Raw genomic sequence first — 17,260 nt, 5'->3', positions numbered from 1 at the left:
CTCCTTTCCTCCTCCCTTTTCCAGCAGCTTGTCTTGCACTGTCATCTCTGCTCGTTCTTCATTAAGCCCCAATTAAAGAGCTATGCTTACAACTTTTAGAAAAAAGCAGATTTTACAAAACCTGAAAATCAGGACAATGCTCATCAGTGCTTGCTATACAACATTCAGCAACTTCAAACAACTCTAGAAACTACCAAACTCATCTACAATCACAAGAAAAGGCAATCAAAAAAATCAAAGAGCAAGTAGCTTGCAGAAAGATAATGATTCTTTTAAATAGCATTGGTCAAGAGAGGGTGTTATTTCTTATGTTAAACTGCTCACGTTTAAGACATGGTGCCAGCCAAAGGGTATAGCTCCAAAATGGCACTGGTTACATCCAACAATTTGTTAAATGTCCATATTTCTAGCAAACATCCTCACCCTCAAAGTAAATCTGACATGGTTTGTACCAGACATCTGTATACGCACTGCAAAAACCATCATACAATATTCATTAGGCCAAAGGTCTGAGCACTAAGCAATTGAAATATGCTTCCAAGCATTACAAAATTTGTTTTTAAGTGAATTGGTTCTTTCCACCTGCCAAATAAGCTTGCTTCCAGTAAAATGGCACTGAGAACAAGATGGCTTAAAGTGGCTTTAACTCTCAATTTTTTTCAGCCTTAGATGCTATATCTGACTGGGATAGCATGTTGGAAGTCAAGCCCAATATTCCCAGAGTCATCATAGAAATTAAAAATCTTATCCAACTGCGCCGAAATCCCCAATTTATCTGTCTGAATGACTAAGGTTAACAGAAGTACAGAACTGTTTTCTGCACTTCACAAGAATGACTATTTATTACATTTTAATGGATTCTAACTCCAGGTAAACAATTATGAACTGCTAATGTATAACTCCACTAGTTAAAATTTTAACCCAATTCTAAAATCCCTCTGTGTATACACAAACTCTCTCTCTCTCGCACACGTGTACACACACAAAATTAATTTTAATTGAAAAAGGTCTTAGTTTTATAATTTTATAAAAATAACTTTTCCATGGGACAATATTGTGCAAACGTGATTTTAGACAGTAAATCCATTTTGCTTCTGCCAGGAATTAGAATGAAATGTAATGAACAATAAACCTAATATAAGCACCTGACATGTTTAAAAAGAACTCCATTGCCAAAAATATATAGCTTCATCCCATCAAGGCTGCTCTCAATGGAAAGCTGTCCTAGTGCTGAATCTGGGTACTTCACTAACAATTCCAGGACAAGGACATATAACGGCTTATCTGTTATTTCACACAAATTGTTACAATCCCCTTCAGAATGACGTATAGAACTGACAGGGATAGAGACTTCTTTGGAGCTACCACCTATAACAAAACAGAGGTGAAAATTAATTCACATAACCAATGACTTCCAAGTGGCCATACAAAATGTTAGGTAGATTTTTGACTTTCCACCCATGCATAAAATACCATAGTAGATCAACACACAAGTTTATTACCATATTTTGACTTTTAAATGCTTTTTAGCAAGTTCAAAATCTACTTCAGCATTTTAAAAAATATATACATACAATCTTGCCTTTCCTGATTTCCAAAATTCTCAGCAACCATTAGACTGCAATGTTTCTTATATTATTACAGTAACTATGCTTCTAAATACTTCATGTGAAGTACCTTGGAATGTCCTGAGGTTGCAAAAGGCACAATATAATTGGAAATCTTTTCAATGAACACTAGTGTTTGATGCTATACAGGACATTATTTACAAAAGTAGCATTATCCACTGAAATGCCAAGCAGGAATTTGAAAAATAATCATTTTGGCTCCCCTCATCTACTATCTTTACAACAATGAACAATCTTATTTGGGTTAACACAGAAAAATCAATATGAACTACAGCCACTGTGGTTATGGTTCTTTAATAGTAGTGTAACAGGGAATACTATAACATCACAGCATTGCCAATACTGGATTGCTGTTGCTTATTCTTTCATATGTCCTTATTTCCTGACTATTAATAATTTTATGTCCTTTGGTTCCATTTTACCCATTGACTATTGTTGACTTACCTATATCTGACCTATATGTTTTCACAGCTTTGATGAGCTCTGGAATTTGAAGCATCTCCATCTCAGTCACAAGAACATCTATTTCTGAAAATTTGTCAGGCACAAGAAGTTTTCCCGTCTGAAGGAAATTTGCTGCAACATTAAATTTTAAATACTTTCATAATTCATTCCGATTCAGTGGAAACAAACTTAATAACCTTAGATGTAAGTTTTATTATATAATGTATATTTACACAATGCCTTTTACATAAAAATTGGTACATCAAGTGTTACAAGGAGAAGAATAAATAAAAATAACATGATAAAGCATGGTAAAAAGCTACATTATGTTGCTACATTCCAAAAAGCAATATTGGAGGTGAATAAGATTAAAAGCAATCTTCGTACACATACCTAGTAACCTCTAACCAGCACTATTTCAGCCCGGTTTATTTTATCATTGAGATCAAAAGATGATGTTCAATAAGAGAACATTTTGACAATACAAAAGTAGGTTTGTGCAAGTATGAGAATTTAAGTTGGGTATTATCAGCACTGACTAATAAACTGTGGTCTGAAATTTAGTGTGTTTGATTCCAGTCACATTAAATAAGGCTGCCCCACAGCAACAACACGTTGCTGGTGGTCTTAAGTATTTGAGAGTCTGGTTCCTGCCCCTCAGTGGAAGTCTCACCCTCCAAAGTCTCACCAGCCAATTAATTGCAGTAGAATCAAACTCAATACTAAGAGCTTCTGAGACTACATTAAGGTCCCAGAATGAAGACATAGATCCCTGACAGTTATGTTTGGAGTAATGAATGGGGAGGGATCAGGGAGCTTGTGTGGGTGGATGTTAAGCAGTGGTTTTATTTGCCAAGCAGGAAGTGATAAAGCAGACAGAGGTAGCATCTTGGGAGGCAGGGGAATGACCCTGTTGTGTACATGGCACCCCCTAAAAGAATGTTCCCCTCTTTCTTCCTGCATTTTAACCAGATTTGGTAAAAAGAACAGCCTTTCCACTCCTATCCACACCATCCCATATTATGGCATTGGCAACATAAGATTCAGGTGAATTGGTTTGTAGATTTCCCATGTTTCTTAGGAAAGGAAGTGCTCTCTACATAACTGTTTTGGCCCATATGAGATTCCACAGCAACATGGTTGACTCCTTAAATGCTCTAAAATAGCCAAACAAGCTGCTCAATTGTATTGAACTGTAACAAAGTCAAAAAAAAAGAAATTGTATTGATTAATCAGCATCAGCCTATGCACCAGAAATAACAACAGCATACCAAATGTCATCAACCCTGCAAAGTCCTTACATCTAGGAGCTTTTGCCATAATTGAGGGAGCTGTCAAACAAACTAATCAACAACAGTCTAACAAAGTCATACTCACAAAATCAGACTTTCCAAACCATGTCCCTTTCATCACCATCACCAACCCTGGGTATGATCTGTTCCACGAGTGTAAGATCCAGCAGAGGAGGTAGTACAGTGGTATACAATGGGAGGAGATCCCTGAGAGCCCTCAACATTGACTTAGATGTGCTTATGTTTTCTGCTATTGATACATTGAAGGTCCAATTGATCAACACTTTCTGGGTTTATAGTGACAGCAATTATTTTTTAAAGAAAGTTGTGAATGGCAAGATTTTTTAAAGCTTTTACAGACATACCACCATACTACTGGGATAGCTAGGTACAGAGTTTATGCTGGACGGAGAAGTAGTAGATCTCATTTTCCATTATCCGGTTTTTTCCCCCTTAATTCCAGTCTTTTGATTTCTGATTGTATCTTAGTTAGTTCTAGCTGTGACATCCCAATTTCAGTTTCCTTTCAATTTTGGATAATCTTCTGAAGAATTCATCCTTTCAATATCCTCCTTTTATGTCCAATTTCAATTTGTCTTCTAACTCAGAATTTGGCATCAGTCAAAGATTTCAAACAATCCACTGTTACAGCTTTTACTTCCAATAACCTTCACAACATTCAAAGCTATATTCAAATTCCATGCAATAAACTTCACCACAACACAGCTGTTTTATGATCAGAACTATCTTATGTGCATTACTTTAAAAAGGTCACAAATCCCTCCTAAATCCAATCAATTAAAATCCCAAATGATCCAATTATGATGATCTCAGTTAATGTCATTAATGACCAAATCAGTTCCCAGAATGAAATCTAGCTCATTTAATAACAAAGAAAATGTCTAACAACATGGTCTTTAACTGGAACACAAGAACACATTAGTTTTAACAATACAACAGAAGTTATGATACAAACTAAATGGAAATATAATAAACCAAGCTACTCACGTACCAGGCAATTTTAAAGATTTTCAAACATGCAGTAAAATACAATTCGATTTATCCCAGCAGCAACCTTTTATTGTACTCAATCACCAGAGAGAATGCCTCTGCCATATGATGGTTTAATTTAACTGTTTCTTTCTATTCCTGGTCTTGAGAGTTGGATTTCCTCTTCTTTGTGTGAGCATGCAACTTAGACTTTCTCATCTTCAAAGGATCGGATGAACACTATCAAAATATTTTACTTCTTGGGCCACCACTTTGGTGGTTAAATTCTTAATAGTCTAACACTTTCCAGGATGGATGCAGTTCCAACAATACTCAAGAAGCTTGACACTATCCAGGACAAAGCAGTCCACTTGATTGGCAGAACATCCACACTCTCCACCACTGATGCTCAGCAGTGATAATGTGCAATATCTGCAAGATGCACTGCAGAAGTTCAAAGATTCTTAGACAGCACCTTCCAAATTCCCAACCAGTTCCATCTAGAAGAACAAGGGTAGTTGACACCTGGAAACTCCACCACCTGCAAGTTCCCCTCCAAGCCACTCACCACCCTGACTTCGAAATATTTAAAATCAAAATCCTGGAATATCTCCCTGAGGGCATATGGGTCCATCTGGAGTATGTGGACTGCTGCAGTTCAAGAAAGCAGCTCCCTGCCACCTTCTCAAGGGCAACTAGGAATGGGCAATAAATGCTGGCCAGCCAGTGATGCCCATGTTCCACAAATTATTTTTTTTAAAACATGGACAATAAGCTTTTTCATAAGTTCCTTTTAAATGCCTTACTACATTTTGAACTTATAAAATTTAGATAACTAAAGTATGTTTTGCATCACCTCCAATGTAAGTTTCAACCTTTTTCCACAATGTGTACCATATAGCAATTTCTGCAACTAAGCAAGTTACAATTGAAATAAATGACAGGACAAGCTATGACTGAATGAAACAGCTAAACAGGAACAGATTATCAGCAGGTCCTGTGCCATTATGGTTTACAAAGCACATAGGCCTGTTTTTGCAATCTCCATTTTGTACTCAGCTGCACAAAGTTTAATTCAAATGAATGTTATGCACAGTAACGTCTTCAATAAGCTACTTGCTCCCATCGACACAATACCCGATACATCAGAACTAATTGGCTATGCTAACCAAGTAAGCAATGAGCTGTAAATTGACAGATAGGTTAAAGAAAAATAAAATGTAACATTAGGCTTCAAGGAAGAAAATTTATTTTGCTCAAATAATTGTATACAGCTTCACGCTACTTTATCACTGCTACTAAACAACTTTACTTTATCAATTTAAAGTACCACAAATAATATTCAAGTAATAGTCATGCACAAACAAACTGACTTTGCAAGATACCATTAGGTAAAATTATTTATATAATTTTCTGACTCTCCACACATATGGAATTTCAGAGCAGAATGTTGAGTGCTAGAAGCCAGTGATGTCATGGTAACATGTCAAAACTGATGACTATGGGACAGGTCATAGGAGAAACTAGGCAGGGACTTTTTTTGGTTTAATGTGGCATCTCTTTCGGTTCTGCATTATTAAAGTAATGCCCAATGCACCAGTCACAGTTACAATGCGGCTGTCTAATCCAAACAAAGGTCAAGGGTCAAACAGAGGGTGATAACGAGAATTGACTGAAGAGGATTAGGTGCAATCACCAGGATTGCTAGTTTCAAGTAGCAGCCAGGAACTGGAACCAGAGAGGCTGGAGGGAGGAGACAGTGAACAGAGCAGGTTAAAAACTAAGGATAGAGCATTTCGGGCAGTTTTGAGTGGCAGCCTTCTCTAGATCTATTACACGGGGAATATTGTGGGAACTGATTTCATGACATCAAAAGTGCCATTTTGAACAAAAGAGCTCCTGATTGGTGAGTAATGGTCAGGTTATTCTCTTTTCTTCTTATCGAGTTCCATAACATTTTTATACCCGTAAGGTTTTAGAGTAGTGGGATTTAGGCTAGTGGTAGAGTGGGAGAGTACTGGGATTCATAGTACGTAGACTGTTGTTTATCCAAGTGTTTTAGTACTGTTCGTGAGAATCTGATACTAGGGACTATCTAGTTAGCTGTAAATTGAACAGATTTATCAAATTAGGCAAAATTTAATCCCTTATGAATGGATCATTAACTAGATCTCTTTATAAGGAGATCACCCCCAAAACTTCAAAAAGCACAATCATGGGGTTGTGTTTTAAATTGTTTATCCATACAAGCCCTTATAGAGGTTTACAAAACTATGAGGGGCATGGATAGGATAAATAGACAAAGTCTTTTCTCTGGAGTCGGGGAGCCCAGAACTAGAAGGCATAGGTTTAGGGTGAGAGGGGAAAGATATAAAAGAGACCTAAGGGGCAATTTTTTCACGCAGAGGGTGGTACGTGTATGGAATGAGCTGCCAGAGGATGTGGAGGAGGCTGGTACAATTGCAACATTTAAGAGGCATTTGGAGGGGTATATGAATAGGAAGGGTTTGGAGGCTTATGGACCGGGTGCTGGCAGGTGGGACTAGATTGGGTTGGGATAGCCGGTCGGCATGGATGGGTTGGACCGAAGGGTCTGTTTCCATGCTGTACATCTCTATGACTCTAAGTGGAAAAGTAAAATGATTTGGGTAAAATCATTCAGTAGTTATGCAAAGAAGTTAATTGATGCAGCCAAGACACTGAACTCTTGAAATGCATCTTGAAGGCAGCTCATTGTAAACTGAAGTTAAGATTTCAGATAATTGTTCAAATTATACTATAGCTTCAGTGTTAATTTTTAAATATTAAAGTGTTGGAGAAGACTAATGAGGATGATCCTGAAATATATAGCTCTGACTAATGAGGAAAGACAAAGTTAATTTTTTACATCAAATGTAAAGAAGTTTAAATATAAACATTGAGAGCTATCAATAATCAAAAATGAGCACAACTAACTGGATTATGAACAAATAAGTACAGATCATGACAAATTAATATGCTCCAAAAACAATATGTAGATTTTTCCCACACATTAGGTACAGATCTCTTAACACGAAGAATTTCAGTAACAGAAATAAGGGAGGTATTTACAAATTGCGTATGTACAATGCAATATTAGTATATCACAGGTGACAATTAATCTACCTATATATCGGAAATTACTCCATCCAATTTCTATGAGGACAACTCCCTCACAGAGCCACAGTAGATTATCATCATTGATTAAATTAGGGTATTTCTTCACTAGGTCTAAAGGAAGAAAATACCAGTGCACCTCTTCTTCAGTATCCAATAATGGTGTGTCAATTAGTCCTAATGGAGCTTTGTCAGGTAATCCTAAAACAAAGTAAAACATTATCTTAATTCTCTTGAAATAAAATGTATTTCCTGTTGATACTTGTACCACATTGCAAAATATTTACAAATTTAAATTTTCAAAAGCTTTCTTGAGTGCATAATAGTTAAATGGGCCACAGAGATATGTTATGGAGTTACAAAAGCTAAGGACCAGTGTTGGCCTCCTTGTGTGCTGAATATGGTTACCTATTGATTTGCTTACGTCTTACAATATTTCAAGATTATTCTAACCAGATTGAATGGCTAAATGAAAACCTGGCCATCAACACATGAAATTGATTGGTTTATAAAGCTAATTGCTACACTAATTTAAAGTCTAATTAGAAGTGAAGACTGATCATTAAAAGTAATTTTATTCAACATGGTAAAGAGGAGATCAACATGTTTGTAATTGTCACCATGTATTTCTGGAATTTTGCTTTTAAATCTTAAATTTACTAAATATGAAGCAAAGTGAAAAAGGGGATGTTTCATTGGAATCCAAGGTTCTAACATGGTAGAAATTGCAGCACTTTTCATATCTCTTAAAAACTGGCTTTATATTTTCAACTATTATGAATAAACACTATTATGAAAAAAGTTGCCTGAATAAATAAAAATCTCAAATAAGCAATTAGTCAAAGTGGACACAGCTTAGGCTGGGATTTTCCCAATGGGACAATGTGTACAATGGCAAACCATGGCCCGGGTAAGAAATACTACTGAATGTTATGGTAATCTGGGAACTATCAAGCGGCAGTTGGCAGCTTCAAAATTGAGCAGCCGCATTTGGAGGTTGTGGCTGTTGTCAGGACATCACTGCCCCCAGACTCCATGGATAATGAGAAACATACATATTGGTTTGGGAAAAGTTCCTAGGATTGGTGTTCAGAGGAAAAGAGGTTTAGGAATGAGGACAGGGGGTTGGGTTTGAGAAGCAAACACTGGTATAGATCAAGTCTCTCTGTCTTGCACAAATTACTGCAGTTCATAGGACCCCACCTCTGCCACTTTCATCCCCATCCCCACATTGAACTGACTCTCCTGACTTAGGGGGAGGTGTGGCATTGCTTGTCAAAGATAGTATTACAGCTGTGGAAAGGACGATGGATGAAGACTCGCCATCTGAGGTAGTTTGGGCTGAGGTGAGGAATAGGAAAGGTGAGCTCACCCTGTTAGGAGTTTTTTACAGGCCTCATAATAGTCCTAGAAACGTAGAAGAAAGGATTGCGAGGATGATTCAAGAGAAGAGTGAAAGTAATAGGGTGGTTGTTATGGGGGACTTTAACTTTCCTGATATTAATTGGGAAAGCTATAGCTCAAGTTCGTTAGATGGGTCAGTGTTTGTCCAATGTGTGCAGGAGGGTTTCTTGACACAATATGTAGATAGGCCAACAAGAGGTGAGGCCATACTGGATTTGGTTCTAGGTAATGAACCAGGCCAGGTGTTAGAATTAGAGGTAGGTGAGCACTTTGGGGACAGTGACCACAATTCGGTGACTTTTACTCTAGTGATGGAGAGGGATAAGTGTGCACTACAGGGCAAGAGTTATAGATGGGGGCAGGGAAATTATGATGCTGTGAGGCATGTGTGGCCTGGAAAAGTAAGCTTCAAGGCAAGGGTGTAGTTGATATGTGGAGCTTGTTCAAGGAGCAACTATTGAGTGTCCTTGATAAGTATGTGCCCGTCAGGCAGGGAGGAAAGGGTCGTGTGAGGGAGCCATGGTTTAATAAGGAATTGGAATCCCTTGTTAAATGGAAGAGGGCGGCCTATGTAAAGATGAGGCGTGAAGGTTCAATTGGGGCGATTGAGAGTTATAAGGTAGCCAGGAAGGACCTGAAGAGAGAGCTAAGAGCAGCAAGGAGGGGACATGAAAAGTCCTTAGTTGGTAGGATTAGGGAAAACCCTAAGGCTTTCTATAGGTATGTCAGGAATAAAAGAATGACTAGGGTAGGAATAGGTCCAGTCAAGGATAGTAGTGGGAAGTTGCGTGTGGAGGCTGAAGAGATTGGGGAGACACTGAATGAATACTTTTCGTCAGTATTCAATCAGGAACAGGACATTGTTGTCAATGTGAGTACTGAGTCACAATTAAGTAGAATGGATGGCTTTGAGGTATGTAGAGAAGAGGTGTTGGAAATTCTGGAAAGGGTGAAAATAGATAAGTCCCCTGGGTCTGATGGCATTTATCCTAGGATTCTCTGGGAAGCAAGGGAGGAGATTGCAGAGCCATTGGCCTTGATTTTTATGTTCTCGTTGTCTACAGGAGTAGTGCCAGAAGATTGGAGGCTAGCAAATGTGGTTCCCTTGTTCAAGAAGGGGAGTAGGGATAACCCTAGTAACTAGGCCGGTGAGTCTCACTTCTGTTGTGGGCAAAATCTTAGAGAGAATTGTAAGGGATAGGATTTATGAACATCTGGATAGGAATAATGTGATCAAGGATAGTCAGCATGGTTTTGTGAAGGGCAGGTCGTGCCTCACAAACCTTATTGAATTCTTTGAGAAGGTGACTAAGGAGGTGGACGAGGGGAAAGCAGTAGATGTGGTGTATATGGATTTTAGTAAGGCGTTTGATAAGGTTCCCCATGGTAGACTACTGCAAAAAATACGGAGGTATGGCATTGAGGGTGAGTTGGAGGTTTGGATTAGGAGTTGGCTGGCTGGAAGAAGACAGAGGGTTGTAGTTGATGGCAAAGGTTCATCTTGGAGTGCCGTCACGAGCGGTGTTCCGCAAGGATCTGTTTTGGGACCATTACGGTTTGTCATTTTTATAAATGACCTAGAGGAGGGGTTAGAAGGTTGGGTGAGCAAGTTTGCGGATGATACGAAAGTCGGAGGAGTTGTAGACAGTGAGGAAGGATGTGGCAGGTTACAGGGGGATATAGATAAGCTGCAGAACTGGGCAGAAAGGTGGCAAATGGAGTTCAATGTAGCTAAGTGTGAGGCGATTCAATTTGGTAAGAGTAATAAAAAGATGGGGTTTTGGGCTAACGGTCGGATACTTGGTAGTGTGGATGAGCAGAGAGATCTTGGTGTCCATGTACACAAATCTTTGAAAGTTGCCACCCAGATGAATAGTGCGGTGAAGAAGGCATATGGCGTACTGGCTTTTATTGGTAGAGGAATTGAGTTCCGGAGTACTGAGGTCATGTTGCAGTTGTATAAGACTCTGGTGCGGCCGCATCTGGAGTATTGTGTGCAGTTTTGGTCGCCATACTATAGGAAGGATGTGGAGGCACTGGAACGGGTGCAGAGGAGGTTTACCAGGATGTTGCCTGGTATGGTAGAAAGATCATATGAGGAAAGGCTGAGGCACTTGGGGTTGTTTTCATTGGAGAAAAGAAGGTTTAGGGGTGACTTGATAGAGGTGTATAAGATGATTAGGGGTTTAGATAGGGTCGACAGTGAGAATCTTTTTCCACGTATGGAGTCAGCTATTACAACGGGGCATAGCTTTAAATTAAGGGGGGGTAGGTATAGGACAGATGTTAGGGGTAGGTTCTTTACTCAGCGAGTCGTGAGTTCATGGAATGACCTGCCAGTAGCAGTGGTGGACTCTCCCTCATTATGGGCATTTAAGCGGGCATTGGATAGGCATATGGAGGATAGTGGGCTAGTGTAGGTTAGGTGGGCTTGGATCGGCGCAACATCGAGGGCCGAAGGGCCTGTACTGCGCTGTATTCTTCTATGTTCTATGACTCTATCATGTCCTGCCCAGCGGTGCCTAACTGACAAGATGAATGAGCCCATTAAATGATCACATGATGGCCACAATTGGAAGGGTTGTCAAGCTTGGGCCTTCCTGCCCATAAATTAATTAGGCCAAGGTTAAGGTCAAGAATTCGGGAGGGTTCTGCCCCTCCACCATTCCACATAATTAAATTAATTTACCACTTTCAGGCCTGCCATCTCCAAGATCGAGTCTTTTGAATACAAGTATTTTCCATTCTCTTGGAGTCTTCCAAATGGAACTTTAGTGAAGAACTACAATTATCATTTTTATTTCATTTTTGATTTTTAAAATTAAGAGAATTCTCAGTTTTATAAAACTACGTTTTGATTTTCTCCTGTCAGTAATGAGAAGGTTAGTTGCATTGAATTGTATGTAGAGCATACAAACAGCCCATTTGACCTAATTGATTTTTCATAATTTTATATTTACATAATCTTCTTCCTGCCATATTTGACTTAATCCTATTAGGTTCTATTCCTGTTCTCCTCATCGATTTACTCACCATCCTCCTTAACTGTGTCTATCTAAGCCCTTCAACTTTTTTATGCATTATAAAATACGACATTATAACCATTAGTTGGATTAAATAGTTTATCCTGAATTCCCGATTGGATGTACAAGTGATTAATTTTCATAGGACTTCCTTTTTTGGTGTTATAATCCTTGTTCATTCCCCATATGCAGAAACATTTTCTCTACTGCCATCCTGTCAAACACCTTCAGAATTTTTAAAGACCTCTAAAGATCACACTGTTTTTAAGAGAATATTCAGTTGTTCAGTCCTTGCTAGCAGGTATAACCTCTAATTTCATTATAAACCTTGTAAATCTACACCTTCTCCATTGCCTCTGTATACTTTTTGAAATATGGAGACCAACACTGTACATAATATTCCAAAAATGAATATGGGGGGGAGGGAGGGGGGGGGGGGAAGAGAGGGGGAATCGGTTACATCTTAGTATTAATGTATATTAATTCTTCGACTCACAATGATATTCCAATTCAGCTATGTTGTTCAGATGATGCTCACATTTCAAAATTATCAGTCGTGAGCACACCATCATGTTACTTCCAAGTTTCAGAATTGCAAGAATGGGTGGGGAAAAGGTCATGCAAAACAGATACCAGTGTGAGATTGTTCAGGAATATTTTTGGGAAAATCAAAATTCTTCTCATGTCCTAATGGGGTATTAGCAGCTTATTTAACTGAATACACATCACCCTGGCAGCACGCTCACTTTAGGTTCAAGTTTCATTCCAGGGTTTGATCACATAATGCAGAACAACACCGGGGTACGAAATACAATATCACTTTGAGGTATTGTCCTTTGGATTAGACATTGAACTTAAGTTTAATCTTTTTCTTCAAGTAGATTTAAAACATTTAAAGAGGACGCTTTGTGAGAAGATAGAATCAACATGACTAAGAAGAGATTTCACCTACATCGTATAATCAAAGTCAACATGATCTTATGAAAGGAATATCATGTTTGACAAATTCAAAAATTCTTTTGAGAATGTAACCTGTAGAATAAATAAAACAGAACCAGTATATGTAGCACATGGTTGTTTAGAACTACAGAACTTGGGTATTGTTGAAAAAGTAGATATTCTTGCTGCTTTTCATCATGAATTCATCAGGATAATTCACAATAAACAATAAAGGGAAAGCTACATATAATCTGAACAAAATGAGAGTGCTGATTGGTTGGCAAGTAGAAATAGATTAGTAGAGACATTGCCATGTGATTAACTAATGATGACTGAAGCTGTAAGGCTTTATTTAAATTTAAAATAAACAGTTAAAACAAGACCCTGATTAGTCAAGCATTGCGCGGAAAAATGAACAAGTGAATGGCTGTCACCTATTCTATTGCATTTAATCAGTCACAATGCAGGATAGTGTAGAGAACAGGGACATTTTATTAGTGTATATAGCTTCTAGTACATGCAAGTAAGCTAAACTGCAAGCCTGACTGACAATCCTAAACTGGTTGACAACATAATTCACCACTCAGGATAATGTAGCAAATGTCTAATTGTGGAATCACACCTGCTATTGGACACAGAGGTTTGCAAGTTTGCTGTGTGGGTACAGTCAGTATACCTATATTGCAAACAGCCAAATGCAAATGCTGTTTGAAGTGGTCTATAAACTATAAAACCATCAGATATTGCAGCAGAATTAGATCATTCAGCCCAGCAAGTATTTTCCATTGTTCAATCATGGATGTTTCTCAAATTTATCCTCCTGCCTTCTCCTATAACACCGTTGCTAATCAAGAACCTATCACTGTCTTAAAGGTACACAATGACTTAGCATCCACAGCCTTCTGTGGCAATGAGTTCCACAAATTCACCCTCTCTGGCTGAAGAAATTCTTCCTCATCTTAGTTCTAAAGGATCGTACATCCACCCTATTCAGGCCTTTCACTATTTTGCAAGTTTCAGTGAGACCCCCCTCAGCCTTCTAAACTCTATCATGTACAGACCCAGAGTCCTCAATCATTCTTCATATGACAAGCCCTTCATTCCCAGGATCAATCTTATAAGCTTCCTCTGAACTCCCTCCAAGGTCAGCAAATACATTCTTAGATTCGGGGGCCCAAATCTAAGACAATCCTGAACTAGGACTCCCATGTCCATTTGTGCTTCAGATTTCTGAAGATTTTCCCCATGTAAAATAGTTTTTCTTGCTACCAAATGCAAAACTTCACACTTTCCCCACACTGCATTCCATCTGCACTCTTTTGTCCACTCTCCTTGCCTGTCCAAGTCCTTCTGCAGCCACCCCACTTCCTCAGTATTACTTGTCCCTTCACCAAATTTTGTGTCATACTTTTTTTAAATGGGAAAAATGTCTCAGTCTTGGGGACATATAACCTATATACCTAGCATTACACTGGCAGTGAAATTCATTATCATATTTCTCATTTGTGTGATAGGTAGAACACCTTTTGGCTTGGCAGCAATATCATGCTGGTGGCAAAGACCAATTGTGTTGCTATTGCATAGTAGAAACACAAAACAATTACAGTAACCCATTGCTCACATTTTTGGACACCTTACTTAGAGTAATTTGGAAGTAGGCTAGGAACTTTACAGCACCAGAAGTGTTGGCCTTGAGTTTGTTCATGGTATTGCATGATACACAGCACAATACACAGGCAATTTCAGCTTCAAACCTCTAGAGTGAACAAATGGCTCAGAACTTATTTGTAAGGTCACCTAAAAAGACAACCTTATCACGTGTGGAACTGTAGGAATCCTAATGCGTATATTACCAGTGAAGGTAATTTTGTGGAAGTTTCCTTCACCTTTGCAAAGACAATACTGTACTTGTATTGCATTGTTTCATGACATTTGTACTGCAGCAATATATCATGCCCTGCTGCCATTGTGTGAATCAATATTGATTGAACATTGGTATTCAGCAACTTGGCAACGGTGTTCAGTTTTAACAACACTGTGTATGCCCAAAACAATAGCGCGTCACAGAACCTTTTGGGGTCCCATGGAACTCATGCATATTTCCAGTATGTAGATAATGTTTGCTATATTTGAATCTGCAGTTGCATGAAAGAATTTCCTTGTACATCTTAACGGTCTTAATCTACACTCAAGTTCACCTATGAAATGGAGGAATTGTATAAGCTCTTTTCCCTTAATGTGCTCATTGTGAAATTAACCAGTGGTTTCTCTACTACCATCTACTGCAACTCTACCTTCCCTGGTCAGTATTCACATTGGGATTTGACAATTTCAAGTGCTATAAATTAGCCAAATTAGCAACTTTACAAACAGGACCTGAGCCATTTGTTCACCATGCAATCTTGATATCCAAATAGGTTACATCAAAGCCATCCTGCGAAATAATGTACACTGATCAGCTCTGATAAATGCCCAGTCTTCCTTCGATTACCCAGGTAGGGTAAAAAGTCAATGTGGTCTGTCAATTTCAATGTCAATGTGATATTAGGTACGTGGGTCTTATGTCCCAAAGACTGACAGAATATATTATAAAGCATATCCCTTCAAATGTTCTCAATAAGGAAGGTACTCACTGTATCCAACCAGTCCATGCTTGCAAAATGCACAACAGTATCAAACATTAGATACAATTCCACAACTGGACAATGTTTGCTACCTAATTGAGTGTGTGGAGCATTATACTGACATCAATATAGGATTGACAGTCTGGTTTGTAGCTTGGCACATTTGCATCTACTAGCATCTACATACATTAAAACATAGTCCTCTTCTTGTAGACAAAAAGAAAATGTACACACTGCATCTGTTTCAATGCAACAGAATAGGTGACAGACATTGACACGTACTTTTCAGGATAATCCTTTATTCAGTCAACCTTACTTATTTAAAATTTAAACATAGCTTGGCAGTTAACTGTCAATCATTAACTAGTATATTCTTCATGGCAACAACTCCAAAGTTCACTTACCAATCAACCAACACACTCCTCTACTCCTCTATTTTCCCTTCACTTTGCTATTTCATTTGAATTTTCCTATAAGTGCAAAACAAAAAGCTTTGACAAAATGTCTTTTTCAGCAATACTCATGATGTTGCATATTTGGATTTCCAAAGGGCATTTGATAAGGTGTCACACACAAAGATAATACACAAGACAAGGACTCAGAGTTGGGGTTGATAGATTTGCCTGGACAGAGTAGTCATTAACAAATAGGAATCTAAGAGTAGGGATAAATGGGCCATTTTCAAGTTGTAAGGCTATGACTAGTGGATTTCCAAATAGATCACTGCTGAGGTATATGCTGTTTACAATTTGTATTAATGACTTAAATGAAGAGACAGCGAGTAATATACAGTTGGTCCCGCTACAATGCATTTCTTCAATGCGATTTGGCTTTAACGCGATTGAAGAATGTAGACTGTTATTTGTAGAACACAAACTTTCCTTACCTATATTGGATATAATGCGATTCTGGCCCCATTAGTTTAAATGGCACAGCTATTGTGTGATTTTCTTAGAACGCGAGATCATACAAAAATGGAACTATCGCATTATATCAGAACTGACTGTAGTTAATTTTGCTGACAAAACAAAATTAGCTGGAAAGTAAGATGTTAGAAAGATACAGAGGTTGAAAAGAAATATAGATGAACTAAGTGAGTGGAGTGGGAAACAAGGCAAGATGAAGTATAATGCAAGGAAGTGTAAGGTATTCACGTAAGGTAATAAGAATAGAAAGCAGAATATTTTTTAAAATGAGGGAAACTCGTAAATGTCACTATTCTAAGGGACTTGGGTTTACTTGTACTGGGAAGACAGAAAGTTTGCTTGTTGTACCTGCATGCTATCAGATAAGCAAATGGCACATTGGCCATTATTGCAAGGGGATTGGAACACAAAAATAAGATGCACTGTATTGCTATATTGTAGAAGGTTTTGGTGAGACCACATTTGGAGTACCATGTGCAGTTTTGGTCTCTATCAATCAAGTATTCTGTTTTGGATACTAATGAGGGGGATAGCCTATCAAGTGACAGGAGCAGGATCCAGTAGAAGGAAGGGACAAAGCATAGTAGAGCAATAGTAATTGGAGAATTGATAGTCAGGGACACAGATAGGTGCTTCTGTGCCACAAGAGAGACTCCTGGATGGTATGTTGCCTCCCTGATGTCAGGGTTGTAGATGTCTCTGATCGGGTACAGGGCATCCTGAAATGGGAGAGTAAACAGATGTCATTGTCCATATTGGCACAAATGACATAGGTAGGAAGAGTGACAAGGTCTGCTAATGATAATTCAGGGAGTTAGGTAGTAAGCCAAAAAGGAGGACCTCAGGGCAGTAATC

At 38.5% G+C, this 17,260-nt stretch overlaps 1 protein-coding gene across 1 annotated transcript in view; it reads right to left on the bottom strand.

Moving 5' to 3' along the window:
• The window catches only part of LOC122558742 (BTB/POZ domain-containing protein KCTD19-like), a 120,977-nt gene that overhangs the window by 85,294 nt on the left and 18,423 nt on the right, over positions 1–17,260 (bottom strand). The window contains exons 4-6 of the mRNA XM_087995589.1: positions 7,499–7,690; positions 2,073–2,204; positions 1,146–1,368 (exon numbers count right to left, since the gene is read on the bottom strand). Coding sequence (XP_087851715.1) covers positions 1,146–1,368; positions 2,073–2,204; positions 7,499–7,690 — 547 coding nt within the window. The remainder of the gene's footprint in view (positions 1–1,145; positions 1,369–2,072; positions 2,205–7,498; positions 7,691–17,260) is intronic.

Source organism: Chiloscyllium plagiosum, unplaced genomic scaffold (genome assembly GCF_037043375.1).
Source record: "Chiloscyllium plagiosum isolate Xiang-an unplaced genomic scaffold, Cpla_swu_hap1 HiC_scaffold_17, whole genome shotgun sequence".
Classification (NCBI taxonomy): domain Eukaryota; kingdom Metazoa; phylum Chordata; class Chondrichthyes; order Orectolobiformes; family Hemiscylliidae; genus Chiloscyllium; species Chiloscyllium plagiosum.
Note: the sequence above shows the minus strand (reverse complement) of the source record. Positions and strands in the feature narration are given on the sequence as shown.